General features: G+C 29.9%; 1 protein-coding gene across 1 annotated transcript in view; it reads left to right on the forward strand.

Annotated features, from left to right (window-relative positions):
• LOC129919323 (collagen alpha-1(I) chain-like) overlaps positions 1–12,500 on the forward strand; it is a 40,395-nt gene that overhangs the window by 7,432 nt on the left and 20,463 nt on the right. The window contains exon 2 of the mRNA XM_056000182.1: positions 2,569–2,952. Coding sequence (XP_055856157.1) covers positions 2,569–2,952 — 384 coding nt within the window. The remainder of the gene's footprint in view (positions 1–2,568; positions 2,953–12,500) is intronic.

Below are 12,500 nucleotides of genomic sequence, written 5' to 3' on the forward strand. Positions count from 1 at the left end.
TGTTTTGAGGTATTTCGCAAGTTTTTTAATTTAACATTGTGTTGCTTGTAGTGAATATACAGCTATGTGTGATATATCAAATGAAAGTTTAATCAAGTTTGTATTTTCTTTAGATCAAAAGATATAAAAAAAATAGAACTTTATTTTAAAAAATTGAAAAATAGAACTATATTTTACCGTTATTTCAAAATTATGGCAACAAAATTGATTAAAATTTTGCACAAATATAGTCCTGTCTATTATCTATTTACAATATGAATTTCATTTATTTATCTGTTGAAGAAAAAAAGATAAAAATAAAAAACAGTTAAAAACGGTCAAAAAACTTAAGACAAAAAAACTTGTTTTTCCAGTTATTCGGTCAATAATTATTTTAAAATACCAATTTTTTGCAAATGTATGCGCACAGTCATACACTACATGTTCTATAAGTTTGAGATTTTTTGAACTCTACAAAAAATTAAAAAATAAAAACTCACCCAAAAATACCCCAAAATAAGCAGGTGTTTTTCAAAAATTCAAATTTCGAAACGCAGAGCCTTCAAAAAAAAATCCGTGTTGGACCCCTCACTTTTTACTTGCGATATACATGTCACTATATATCAAGTTATGCATTCGTACAAAAAAAAAAAGTTCAGATAACATTTTTCCATGACATTACGATGGTAGACAATGCCAAAAAAGTTGGTCCCGGAAGTCCGTCTGTCTGTCAGTCTGTATAAGGATCTACAGCCTAAACGGATGGACCGATTAATGTCAAACTTGGTATGTAGCGTTATTTGGCGACTCTCCAGAGGGGTTTTTCGAATTAATTTTTTTAGACCAAAAATAACGGTACTTGTCATATACCGATTTTAGTAAAATTGAAATATCTCGAAAACGGCTCCAACGATTTTGTTTACAAAATTCAAGAGTTAGTTTTAAGCTAAGGTCTATTTTCTAATGAACAAATTTTTTTTGAAAATCATTATTAACGGTACCTGCCATAGAACCATTTTTTTCAAATCCGATTTTCTCCGAAACTGCTTTTTCGATTTCAACGAAACTTTTTGTGATGAAGCATTTATGTAATTTGAATATAAACCAAAAATAAAATTTTCAAAAAAATAATTTTTGGATTTTTAAAAATTAAAAAATTTTTTTTTGAAAAATCAAATTTTCGAAAACGAGACATTGAATTTTTTTGAAATTTTGTTTTTAAATGTTGATTAGTGATCTATACAAAATGGCATACCAATTTTATTTTAAAACTTTTTTTCCAAAAAATTATTGATAAAAAATTAGTTTTTTAAAAAACGGCTTTAACGATTTTGAAATTTTTTTTTTTCTAAAAATGCACCTTAATATTTCAATCAAAACTGCATACTTGTTTTGGAGGGCAATTTAATTTCAGATTTTATTTTATTTTTTTAAAAAACGAATTTTATTTTTTTTCCAAATTTCTATATAAAAAGTCTTAAAAATTTAAGCAACTTTAACTCTAAGAGCAAGTTCGTGCGACCCAGTCGTGCATTTTATTTTTATTATCTTTCGAATGACGTTTTTCAAATTGTCAAAAAAAATATTATTAATTATTAACGGAAGCTGCCATAAGACCTTTTTTATTTCTAAATTTTTACCAAAAATTTTTGTACAGGTGAGCCCTTAAGTAAACCTCATATTGAAATTTTTCAAAAAATGAATTTTTGGACTTCTATAAAAGTTTCATTATTTTTTTTTTTGAAAATCAATTTTTGAGAAACGGTTTGGTGGTTTTATCTTTTTTTTATGTTAGAAAATTTGTATACACAAAAATAATATTAGAAAACGGGTCTAACGATTTTCATATTTTTGTTCTAAAATTCATTTTTGTATCTACTAAAAATAAAATGGTATACTTTGTTTTATGGGTCCAATCGTTTCAAATGATATTCAAATCATTACGTAGGCGCATTTTTCTTCGCACAGTTTTTGGTATTTTAAATTAAAAAATTATGTACCTATAAATTTCTATCAAAAATTCTTATTAAAATTTAGTACCTAAACATTTAATGTTTAACCCAGTAGGAGTCACCTGTTTGAACCATCTATACATATTTGACTCATTTGCAATCGTGGTCCCATTTCTACTAAAACTCTTTCCAATATATTTGTTTTTATACTGCTTTAATGAAATATTCAACTTTAGCACACTTTTTGCAATTCCATTCACCCTTTTTCTAGATTCTTAGATTACGACATTTTAAGCTCCAATTTAAATTGTAAACAAAACTCAATAAAATAAAATTTTATCATAGATTGAGATTTGTATCAACCAAAGTGTTCACAACAAACAATTTGCTTTTTTATTAGGTTCTTTTTTTTTAAGTGATAGAATATTTCGTTATAGAGACGATGATAGCTCCTCTGTTTATATGATTTTCATATAAAAGAGCTTAGCATAGATTTAAGTTATCATTATATTATTTTGTACTCCACAATGTTGACGTTTGTGTTTATTTTATTTTGTAAGGATATGAGATTTAAATTATCACATTTTTTTATGACTTCTAATCATAATATTTTGTTTATTCCTTCTGTTTTTTAAAGGTTTGTCTACAACTTTCGCCAAGGGAAGTGTTGGCAACAATGAAGAACGTGCCTTTGGTGCCATAGACCCAGTTTATATATCAGGAGGACAACAATGTATTTGCCCACCAGGACCACCTGGTCCACCTGGATTACTTGGCTCCCTCGGTGCACAAGGTGACCGAGGTGATGCAGGAAATCCTGGAAGAGATGGTCCACCGGGACCTGTCGGACCGCCTGGAGCAGTCGGACCAAACGGTCCAGATGGAGCAATTGGACCTGTTGGAGCAACCGGCAGACGTGGGGCACAAGGATCCCCTGGACGTATTGGTCCCCCGGGACCACCCGGTCCAACTGGACCAATTGGACCCACTGGAGCACAGGGTCTTGTAGGAATTGCAGCTGGTTAGAAATATTAAAAAAAATTGTTTTACTGATTTCTTGATAAAAAAAAAAAAATAAAATAAGAAAATGAAAGAAAGTTTTTGTATTTGTACCAAAAAGTTTGTGGAAACCCTAAAAACCTTAAGCTATTTCAAAAAATATCTAAAAACTTTCATAAAGTCATAGAAATAAAATACTTTAGTAGGTTTTATCCTTAAAATATCACATTTGATACTTTGATACACGAAAACCATAAACCACAAAATCGATAGATATTCCAACTTCTATAGAAAACCCATAACCAGAAATCGATTGATTTGTAATTTACGAACATAAAATTCAGCCTCCACGGTCTTTGCCTTTTTATACATTCCCCTCCTCCTCTTCCCCCCTCAGAATCTATTTATACACGCAGAATATCATCCATTTGGATTACATTACGAGTTCAAAACATCGTTTTCGAATGTTCAAAACCCCCACTTTCATATAAATGTGCCACCGCTAGCAGCTCTCGGTGCTGGCTGCCGATGCGGTAAACATTTCAACTGATTTTATGACTGCAGCTATTCTACAATGTAACCACTTTATCATCATGGGGGAGCTAAAAATTGCTTTCGACCCCTCCCCCTTTTTTTACACACTATCACCTATAACACTGTGTATCAAAAACAGATTCAGAATGAAAAAAAATTACCCCAGAATTTGTTGAGAATATAAAAACTACATAAAAGTAACGAAAAAAAATGAGTTCTGATGTGGAACACCATCACACACAGTCAAATGGGTAAAAATTTATGATGAACCAGTCACTGAAAAATATATGACAACAACAACAACAACAAACAAACAGCTTTATTGAGATGCTTGTCGAAATAAACAAAATCCACACCCACTCGATAAATTTCACACCACTTTTCCCCTCCTTTGAATTTTTTAAACCACATTTTTTTTTTGAAATTTTATATACCACACAAAGATACTGTAAAATGAAGTCCTCTGTGATAAAAATGGCGGGAAAAAAAAATTCAAATTTAGTTCACTTCCTATAAGAGTGTTTGGTTGCTCTGCTGAACTGCTGGCCACCGGAAGTTTTCAGGGTGAACACTGAAAATCTAAACAAAAATCAGAAACCGGACGGATGTTTTTGAATGTTCCTGTTATACGAACAACAATTGGGCATTAGACAGGACACTCGAGTCGAGATGTATCAGCGCAATATCATAACTTTTTTTTTTTTTGCAAAATTTTTAGTTGATGGTTAGAGGGTTATATGCTATATATGAAGTTGAGGTTTATTTGAAAGGAAATTGTAAATAATTGTCATACATGTTGCTGACAGTTTTGGTGAGTCAAGAGAAATATTAAACATAAAACAAAATAAATTTATGGCTAACACAGTGAAACGATAGTATAAAAATAAAAAAAGTGTGAAATTGAAGTTTTTCCTAGAAAATTAAGTGACAAATTATGAAGTTATTCTCACATCGCTCTTTCTATTGTTCCTTTGATATATGTATTATAAATCTTAAAACTTTTTTCATATATTTTGTTTTATATTTTGAGGCATCGCTAAGATATCGTGGTCAAGGGAGAAGAGTCCTGTTTTTGAAAAAGTGTTTAAAAAAAGTGGAGGATTTTTCATCACTCTACAGATTTTTGATTGCCAAAAAGTATATAGAAGAATCTCTGACTGCTAAAATGAGATAAGCCATCATGATTCATGAATTAGTTTTTTTTTTGAGAAAACACCCCGCTTTAATCAATTTAGGTTAACTGTATAAGGGAATTCCAAGAACTCATTGTATTAATTAGTTTAGGAATTTCTGACGAAAAAAGGCTTTTGAAGTAAAAAATCATTCAAAAAAAAAGAGTGATACATCAAATGAGTTAGAGATACTTAATGAAGATGTTCTATCTTACTGTGATGTAGACCTGACGAAAGTGCCAATAAAATATTTGTAGCTTTTGCTATCTGTTAACGTATACATATTAACTCAATTAAAAAGTGTATCTTAAGGTAGTATATTAACAAAAGAAGCTTGTGTCTTACTTAAGATCATATCAAACTCTTTAAATTTGAAAAAATCTTTCCAAGAAATCTTATATCCCGATTCATCAAAAATACTTTGACGAATACCGCACAAAATCAAATTCTTTGAAAGCATAAAATTACCAAATATAATGTATAACTTATTACAAATTTTGTTATTTTATTTTCAACAATCTTTCATTACCCAGTGTATCTTTATTTGGTTCATTTCTTCATAAAAATACTCAAATAAAATTTATTCATTTGAATAATAATATTTAGAAAAATTATAATTTTGACTATATTTTTCAAAAATTCAAAAATTTTACCTCAAAATTTACAAAAACTCGAATTTTCATAGCCTTAAAAAAGCTCGAAAAAACTTTTTTACAAAAAAATGACGTTGCGAAAATGCAACGTTAGCCGGAAATGGGTTAAGATCATATCAAACTCTTTAAATTTGAAGAAATCTTTCAACTCAAAATAAGGTAATGGTTATGTTTAAATAATAAAAAAAAACAATTATTTGCTTTGTTTTTTGTTTTTTAACACATATCTCCCATATAACGTTTTCGAGGTATTGCAATTTTCACGAAAACGGCTCTAACGTTTTTGATTAAATTTGGTATACGTAATAGACTTATTGATTCTAACACCCCTGGGTTTTTATTTTTTCTCAAAAAATGCGGATAGCGGAAATATGGCGTTGCCGTTTTTCAAAAATTGACATATTTCTTAAGTTCATATATTTCATCAAAGCATAAATCAATTTTATTAAAAATTTACCGACATCATTTTGAAGTATAAAATGTAAAAAAAAAAATTTTTAAACATTTTTGAAAACAAAAATTTTTAATTTAATTTTTAAACTTTCGATTTTTTTTTTGATTTTTTTTTTCTCGACATTAAACAAAATCTTAAATTTCCAATAAATATTTAAGATAAGGATACTGTGAACTACAAGAGCAAGTACGTGCGACCCAGTCGTGCATTTTATTTTGGGCTATATTTATTCGAGAATATCCGAAAACATTTTCTTTTTTTTTAAGACTCTGTTAACTTGAGAAAGATGCAGACAAAAAGGCCATTGAAAAATCTGTTGCGGTGGCCAAAAGTTAAAAATATTAGATAGAAAGAAGAATCAGACGATGACCAGAAGAGGGAGGTGAAAAAATTTGTTTTTTTTTTACAATTTCTGGCAAAAGAAGCCTTCTAATCGAATAATTTTTTTAAACATAACCTCAAAAATGTTGAGAAAAATTTCAAAAACTAATTTTTTCTCTAACAAAAATAGTTGGATTCTGATACAATTTTTTAAAAATATATATGGAGAACATGGAAACAAAAAAAAACATCAGTCAGTATGCCAGTAATGAAATGTTTAATTTTTTTTTTTTATTTTATTATTTTATACTTCAATCTTAATGAAAAGCACTCAAGTAGCACAAAAGTCTAAAATACACCAAAATATTTGGAGTATTTTTTGCACTTTCGTGATATACATTTTGAATATAAAAAATATACCATTTTCTCGTGTATAAAAAACACCACTGATTAAAAAATTACACCAATTTTGGTATATAAATAGCGCTAGTGGTATAAAAAATGGTCTGGTTTTTGGTGATAATTATTCCTTTGAAATTGAAAAAATACACAATAAATTTATGGATAAAATACACCATTTAAACTATTCTGATTAATAATTTGAACCAAAGTTTATTTTTCTGCCTCAAACAGTTTGAAATGAAAATGAATTTTTATTCACCATCACAATAATAAAAACTAATGATTAAATATGCACTTGAGTGCCTAATTTAAGAACGAAACACATTTTGTCTACTGATTTTAGATACTACCCCGTCTAAAAATCGAGCGCCTCAAAAATTTCAATGAATTAATGATTTTTTTTTTTCGATTTTAAAAATCAGTTTTTCAAAAATTATAATTTTTTTGTCGTTTTTACATTTTTTTGAAGAGTTCTTTTATGATATAATATAAACGAATCGAAAAAACTAAGAATGCGGGGTTATTAGGTCGATATTATATACTATTATAGTAAAATAATTAATCGCTGTCTTCATTTTTTAAATGGCGGCCATTGAAAAATATGGCGTCTCCCACTTATGCAGTCTGGTGAATTTTATGTCCACAGGGTGTACTTCCTACACCAAAGAGAGTGTACAAAATAAACCGTTTTGGTTGATTTCAGAATCGATTAATTTTATGCACCATTAATGGTATATTATAAAAACAACTGAATATCGGTGTATTTTTTGCACGGAATCTTAAAAAAATGTTGAAATTTTGTACAAAAAAACACAGTGGTATAATTTGTATACCACTTAATTTGACAAATACACCATATTTTTTCAATTTTCTCAATTTACACCATAATTAATGAATTTACACCAATTTATACACCAGTGTGCTACTTGAGGCATATTTTGTAAAACCAATCTGCCGTCTGTTTTTTTTTTTTTTTTACTGTCGCCAACTCAAAAATTCTAGCGTAGTCAATTTTCAACCGATTTTTGTTTTTTTTTTTTTAAGAAAAAAAAATTTAGACTAGGTTGTATTTTTGGATGAAATTCAGCAAATTCGTGTTGTGTTCAAAACGCTTTATATGTATGTCAAATATAGTAAGAAGTATTTATCTATAAAGGAAATAAAAACAAACATTCCAAAATCCGTTATAAATGGTGACTGTGCTAGAACCGTTTTCATTATTTGTCTAGCCGATTAACAAACAAATACATACATATTTTTATAGAAAATCATTTTATCATTTTAGAAACCGTAGGTAGTGTTAAGAATAAAAGAAATTTGTTTGCTATAGAAATTAAATTGCATACTTCGTTCCAGGCCAAACGGTAATTTTAATTTTTTTAATAAAGTTAAGTTTTTTGCTATTTTTTTCACATGGATTACCGAGTAAGAATCAACTTTTTTCTTTGCTTCCGGTTATTGTGTTTTAAGGTTGTGAGTTCTAGGAACCCTGTAACTGAACAACTATATAATTTGATTTCTAAGAGCATAATCAACAAAAGTCAGCTTTTGTTAGTCTTAAGTCAGAAATTATATTAGAATCCACTTCGAGGGTCACTGCCCAAGGAACAATTTAGCTTTCATAAGGGTCAATGGAAGCTTTGGCTTTCATAACAAGAAGGACAGGTCTTATACAAATCATTTTGGCACAGTTTACCGAAATTGCATAGGACTTTCCTTCACAGGTAATCCACAAGCTAATAGCTTGTGACAAACAGCTTAAAATGGCCTTACGGAGGTCTTCCTGCAGAGGGTTTATCTAATGCACAAACCGGATTACTTGCGTAGAATATTATAATAAGGCCTTATAGAAGTTGTTGAAGGTGTTGTAGAAAATGTTGTAGAAAATGCATAAAAAAAAGAATTAATTGAATTTTTTTTTTTTGTATTTATTTTGATTTTTTCTGTTTTGCATTTTCTACATATTATTTTTATTTTTTTCCTATTGTGTTTCTTTTTCTTTTTTGAAAATTCTACTACTTTTTCTGTTGTTCTGAAATGATGAGAATATTATTTTAATTGAAAAAGAACACATTTTTTTTATTTTCATCACATGGCCCGGCCAGGAATCGATCCCACGTACCTCTGCATACCAAGCCAGCACCTTACCAGTAGACCATGCTCGAATATTAAAGATGAGTGGAAAATTGGGAGCTAATTGAAACCTCACATTGAAATGCAATATTTTTTTCTAATGCGTTACAAACATTGCATATCTGCAGGATAAAAACTTTGCATACTTACTAGAACCTCTTGGAACAGGTCTTATAGAGGCCTTCTGTCACTTGAAAATACAAGGCTTCTTTAAAACGGTTCAAACAGGTCTTATAAAGGTCTTCTTTAACTGGTATTTACAAGGCTTCTTCTTAACACTTCTAGATAGCCTTAAGGAGACCTCTTTTCTTTCCAAAATGGATGACTTGCGTAAGTAAGCCTTAAACTAAACATATACAAACTATAGCTTGTCGAATAGAACAAAATGGACCTTATGCAAGTAAAATTGTTACTTGGGTGTGGCGTATGTTAAACTTTTTTTTAATTGAAAATTCTTTAACCAAATTGTTAATAAGAATAGTTGAATTTTGTTGACCATTCTCTTATTTTTCAAATAACTTAGTTAATGATCATGCATAAGTTCGCTTCTAAGATATTTCACTAAACGACAAAGAATACTCAATTTTTAAACAGACTTTTTTTAACAAATAATTTGTGAAACCTTATTAATCCTTATTTTAAACTATTAAAATTTGTTAAATTTATTCAAAAAATGTGCATTAAATAAAAATAGCATACTTTTAATAATAATAATAGCTAATTAAAAATAAAAATTTGCGTCTTGATAAGAATTATTTCAGATTATTCCGCGTTATAAATTATTTCAGAGTGCGAATTGTTTGCAAGTTTTTTTTGCCAGATCTCAAATAATAAAAGTCATGTTTTGGTAAGACCAAATTCCTCTTGATAAACTCTAAATCATTTTCTGGACTTTCACATTCGTTTTGTAGTAAATGGTTGATTTTATCACACTTACTAAATTTGTATAGCTCTTTTGTAAAATACTTGAACTCCTACATTAGCTTTTACTTAAATTTGCCATTTCTGTTTAAGAAAAAAGTAACAATTTGTCTACCCTTCCTCTAGTTTTAATTAAATAAGTTAAATTGAGTTTGATGACAATGACTTAAAAAAGAAAATCTCAAGTAGATACCTATCAACTTCCTATTTTTACTAAATCCTGATTTATCGCCTAGCTTAAGCTTATGTCCCATTAAAGAACAAAAACACAAAAAAAGGAATATAAATTAGTCCTTTAAATAATCACCCTCTCGTGTACTACCTTTTTTTTATCAAATTGAACAACTATGTACCTTCGAAGAATAAAGTATATCCTTTTTCTACGAAAAGATAAAATAAAACGCACATCGACATCATACACACATTCATCTTCTTATAACAAACTAACTCATTAAACAACCTCTTTTCTTTACCATTTTCAGGATCTCTATATAAAGCCTTAGGCGAGACTTCTTACAAGAAAATCCCTTAACACGCAAATTCACTTTAATAAATGAAAATTTAATTTCCAACCATCCAAACCATCATACATACATACCTCTACCATCTCTATGTTTTATACTATTGCAGCCAGCAAATACTCTCTATTAGGTATAGAGAGAAAGAAAGTACCGTTATATGGCGCACCCTTTGTGCCTATTAGTTCCGCCATTATCATTACCCTCTCGTAACGGTGACAATTTAAAATCCCATCCTTTTTAAGTACACCACCAATACCACCTACAAAATTGTACATCGTTTTTTTTTCTAGGCAAGAGCTCCGGTTTTCTAGGATTTAAAGTCTCGACTCTCCTGCCCCGTAAAATTACAATAAAATGCGATTGCACATCTTAATAAATGTCAGTTCTTATGCAGGGCGACAACACTAAGCCAGCAGAGGGTTATTCACATTCAAATACACAGAAACACAGAATAGACTAACATATACAGGATGGAAGCTCTCTAACAGGATGCACAAAATCACAACTCTAGAGCAGAGCAGAAAAAAGATACAGCGTTACAAAAAAAAACCTCTAACGCCGCCGCATAGCCAAGCCATAGCCAAGGCTAAAGCTGAAGGTGATTTATGCTGAATGTTAAAGCAGTCGTTCTTTGTTTTTTTTGTGTGTAAATGTATGCGAGAGCAGAATGTAAACCCCCCTTTTTCATGTTTAAGTGAAACGATGAGATCAGGACTTAGGATTTACAATGTGGCAGAGTCGAGGAGGGAGAAAAGAACTTGCTCGAGAAGAAGACTGAGGAAAAAAACTACAACTATATTATTTTGCAATCCGTTCTTCGGTTTTTCGTTCCGATCTCATTAACTTAGTTAAAAGCTCATTCATTTATTTTGCCATAGACATGGAAATAAGGGCGGCTCATTTGGAAAAACCATGTTTTCAACCCTAACACAACCCAAATGCAGGCAGCAACCCCACCGAAAACCCCTGTAACTTTCCAAACATCCATAAAATGAGCATAGGCCGAGTGGAGATGAACATAATGATAATGATGATGGGGTTGGAAACGGTAGTGTTTTAAAATTCACTCACTGTGCCATAATTTTGCTCTTTTCTGGATTCTTTTTTATTTATTTTTTTTGTGGAACAATGAAACACAACATTGTATAAGGTTTTTTGGTCCTGCAGTTCGTAATGGGGTTGGGGTGTCCTTTTTTTGTTTGTATTCTGCTGCTGCTGTTCCACTGTGGTGCTGGGCAGAATACGCCTCTCCACTTACACCATAGACCGTCATCGTGCCAAAAAGAATTTGTTTTGTTTTGCGATGAATTAAAAATGAGGAGACAATGAATTGAGGTGGTTCTTTTTTTGTTTTTGTTGGCTTTCATTTTTCCTTTTAAGCAACGGACATTGCCCCAGTGGAGTTGTTTCCTGGGGTGTTTTTTTTATTTTTTTTATTATTTTTTTTTTTTTTGATTTTGGTCCTCCGGCTTCTGCTTCTGTGGTGCAAAGAGTGTGTTTTTTTTTTTGCAACAGCTACTTAGACTATGGATGTTCACTTGGAGTTTTTTTTTTTTTTTTTTTTGTTTATTATTTTGTTGAGTGTTTTGTTTTCTTAAAGGTTTTTGGGAAGTTAATTAATGCAAAAATTAAGAGGAGGACTGGGAGATGGTTTTTTTTTTTTTGTTGAAGTTTTAATTGATTTGTGTTTTCCTTCTTTTTTTTTGAAGTAGCTATGTTTCCTACTTACCTACCTACTTCTTGAGTTTGTGGGATGAAAAAAACATAGCGTAAACAAGTGAATTTTATGAGCTAGTTAAGTGAAAATATGCAACAATTATGTTTTTTTTTTTAAGTTGAGAAGTTTTTTTTTACTTTGTTTTTGATGGAGTTTTTTTTTATTTGAAATGCATTTTTATTAGTTCAGATCAACGCCTTTTGGAGTGGAATTTCTCATTCACAATGAAAAGTAGGTAGGTAATTAGATCTACCTACTTTTAATGTAGGCAAAAGTTGGAAAAAAATTTTTTTTTTTTGTAAATCGAAAGCTGTTTGGTAATGTGTTTTTTGTTATTGATGTAAATGGTGAATCAAACCAGGAAAAGTAAATAGTTACAGCTGGATAATTTATTTCTATATGGAAATTATGAAAAAATGGGGTTTTTTTTTAGTAATTAATGTGATCGGATACAAAACATAGGTAATTAAAAACTTATGTAAAAAAATTATTAAATTTAAATGATGTTTTAAAATGTCATTTAGGCAAACGAAAATCTTCTGTAAATAGCATTTTGAATGCCGTTGAATTATAAGAAAGAAAGTCGGAAATTAAAATTTGCTACTTTAGCTTAAATTATTTTTTTGAATGGCCCTTTTTGGCGTTGCACGCTACACAAAACATATTATTTGAAAGGTTGAAATATAAATATGGTTAGCAAAGGTAAACGCGTCTAAATAATTTTATTCAAGAATAAATAAAA

This window comes from Episyrphus balteatus, chromosome 4, assembly GCF_945859705.1.
Source record: "Episyrphus balteatus chromosome 4, idEpiBalt1.1, whole genome shotgun sequence".
NCBI lineage: Eukaryota > Metazoa > Arthropoda > Insecta > Diptera > Syrphidae > Episyrphus > Episyrphus balteatus.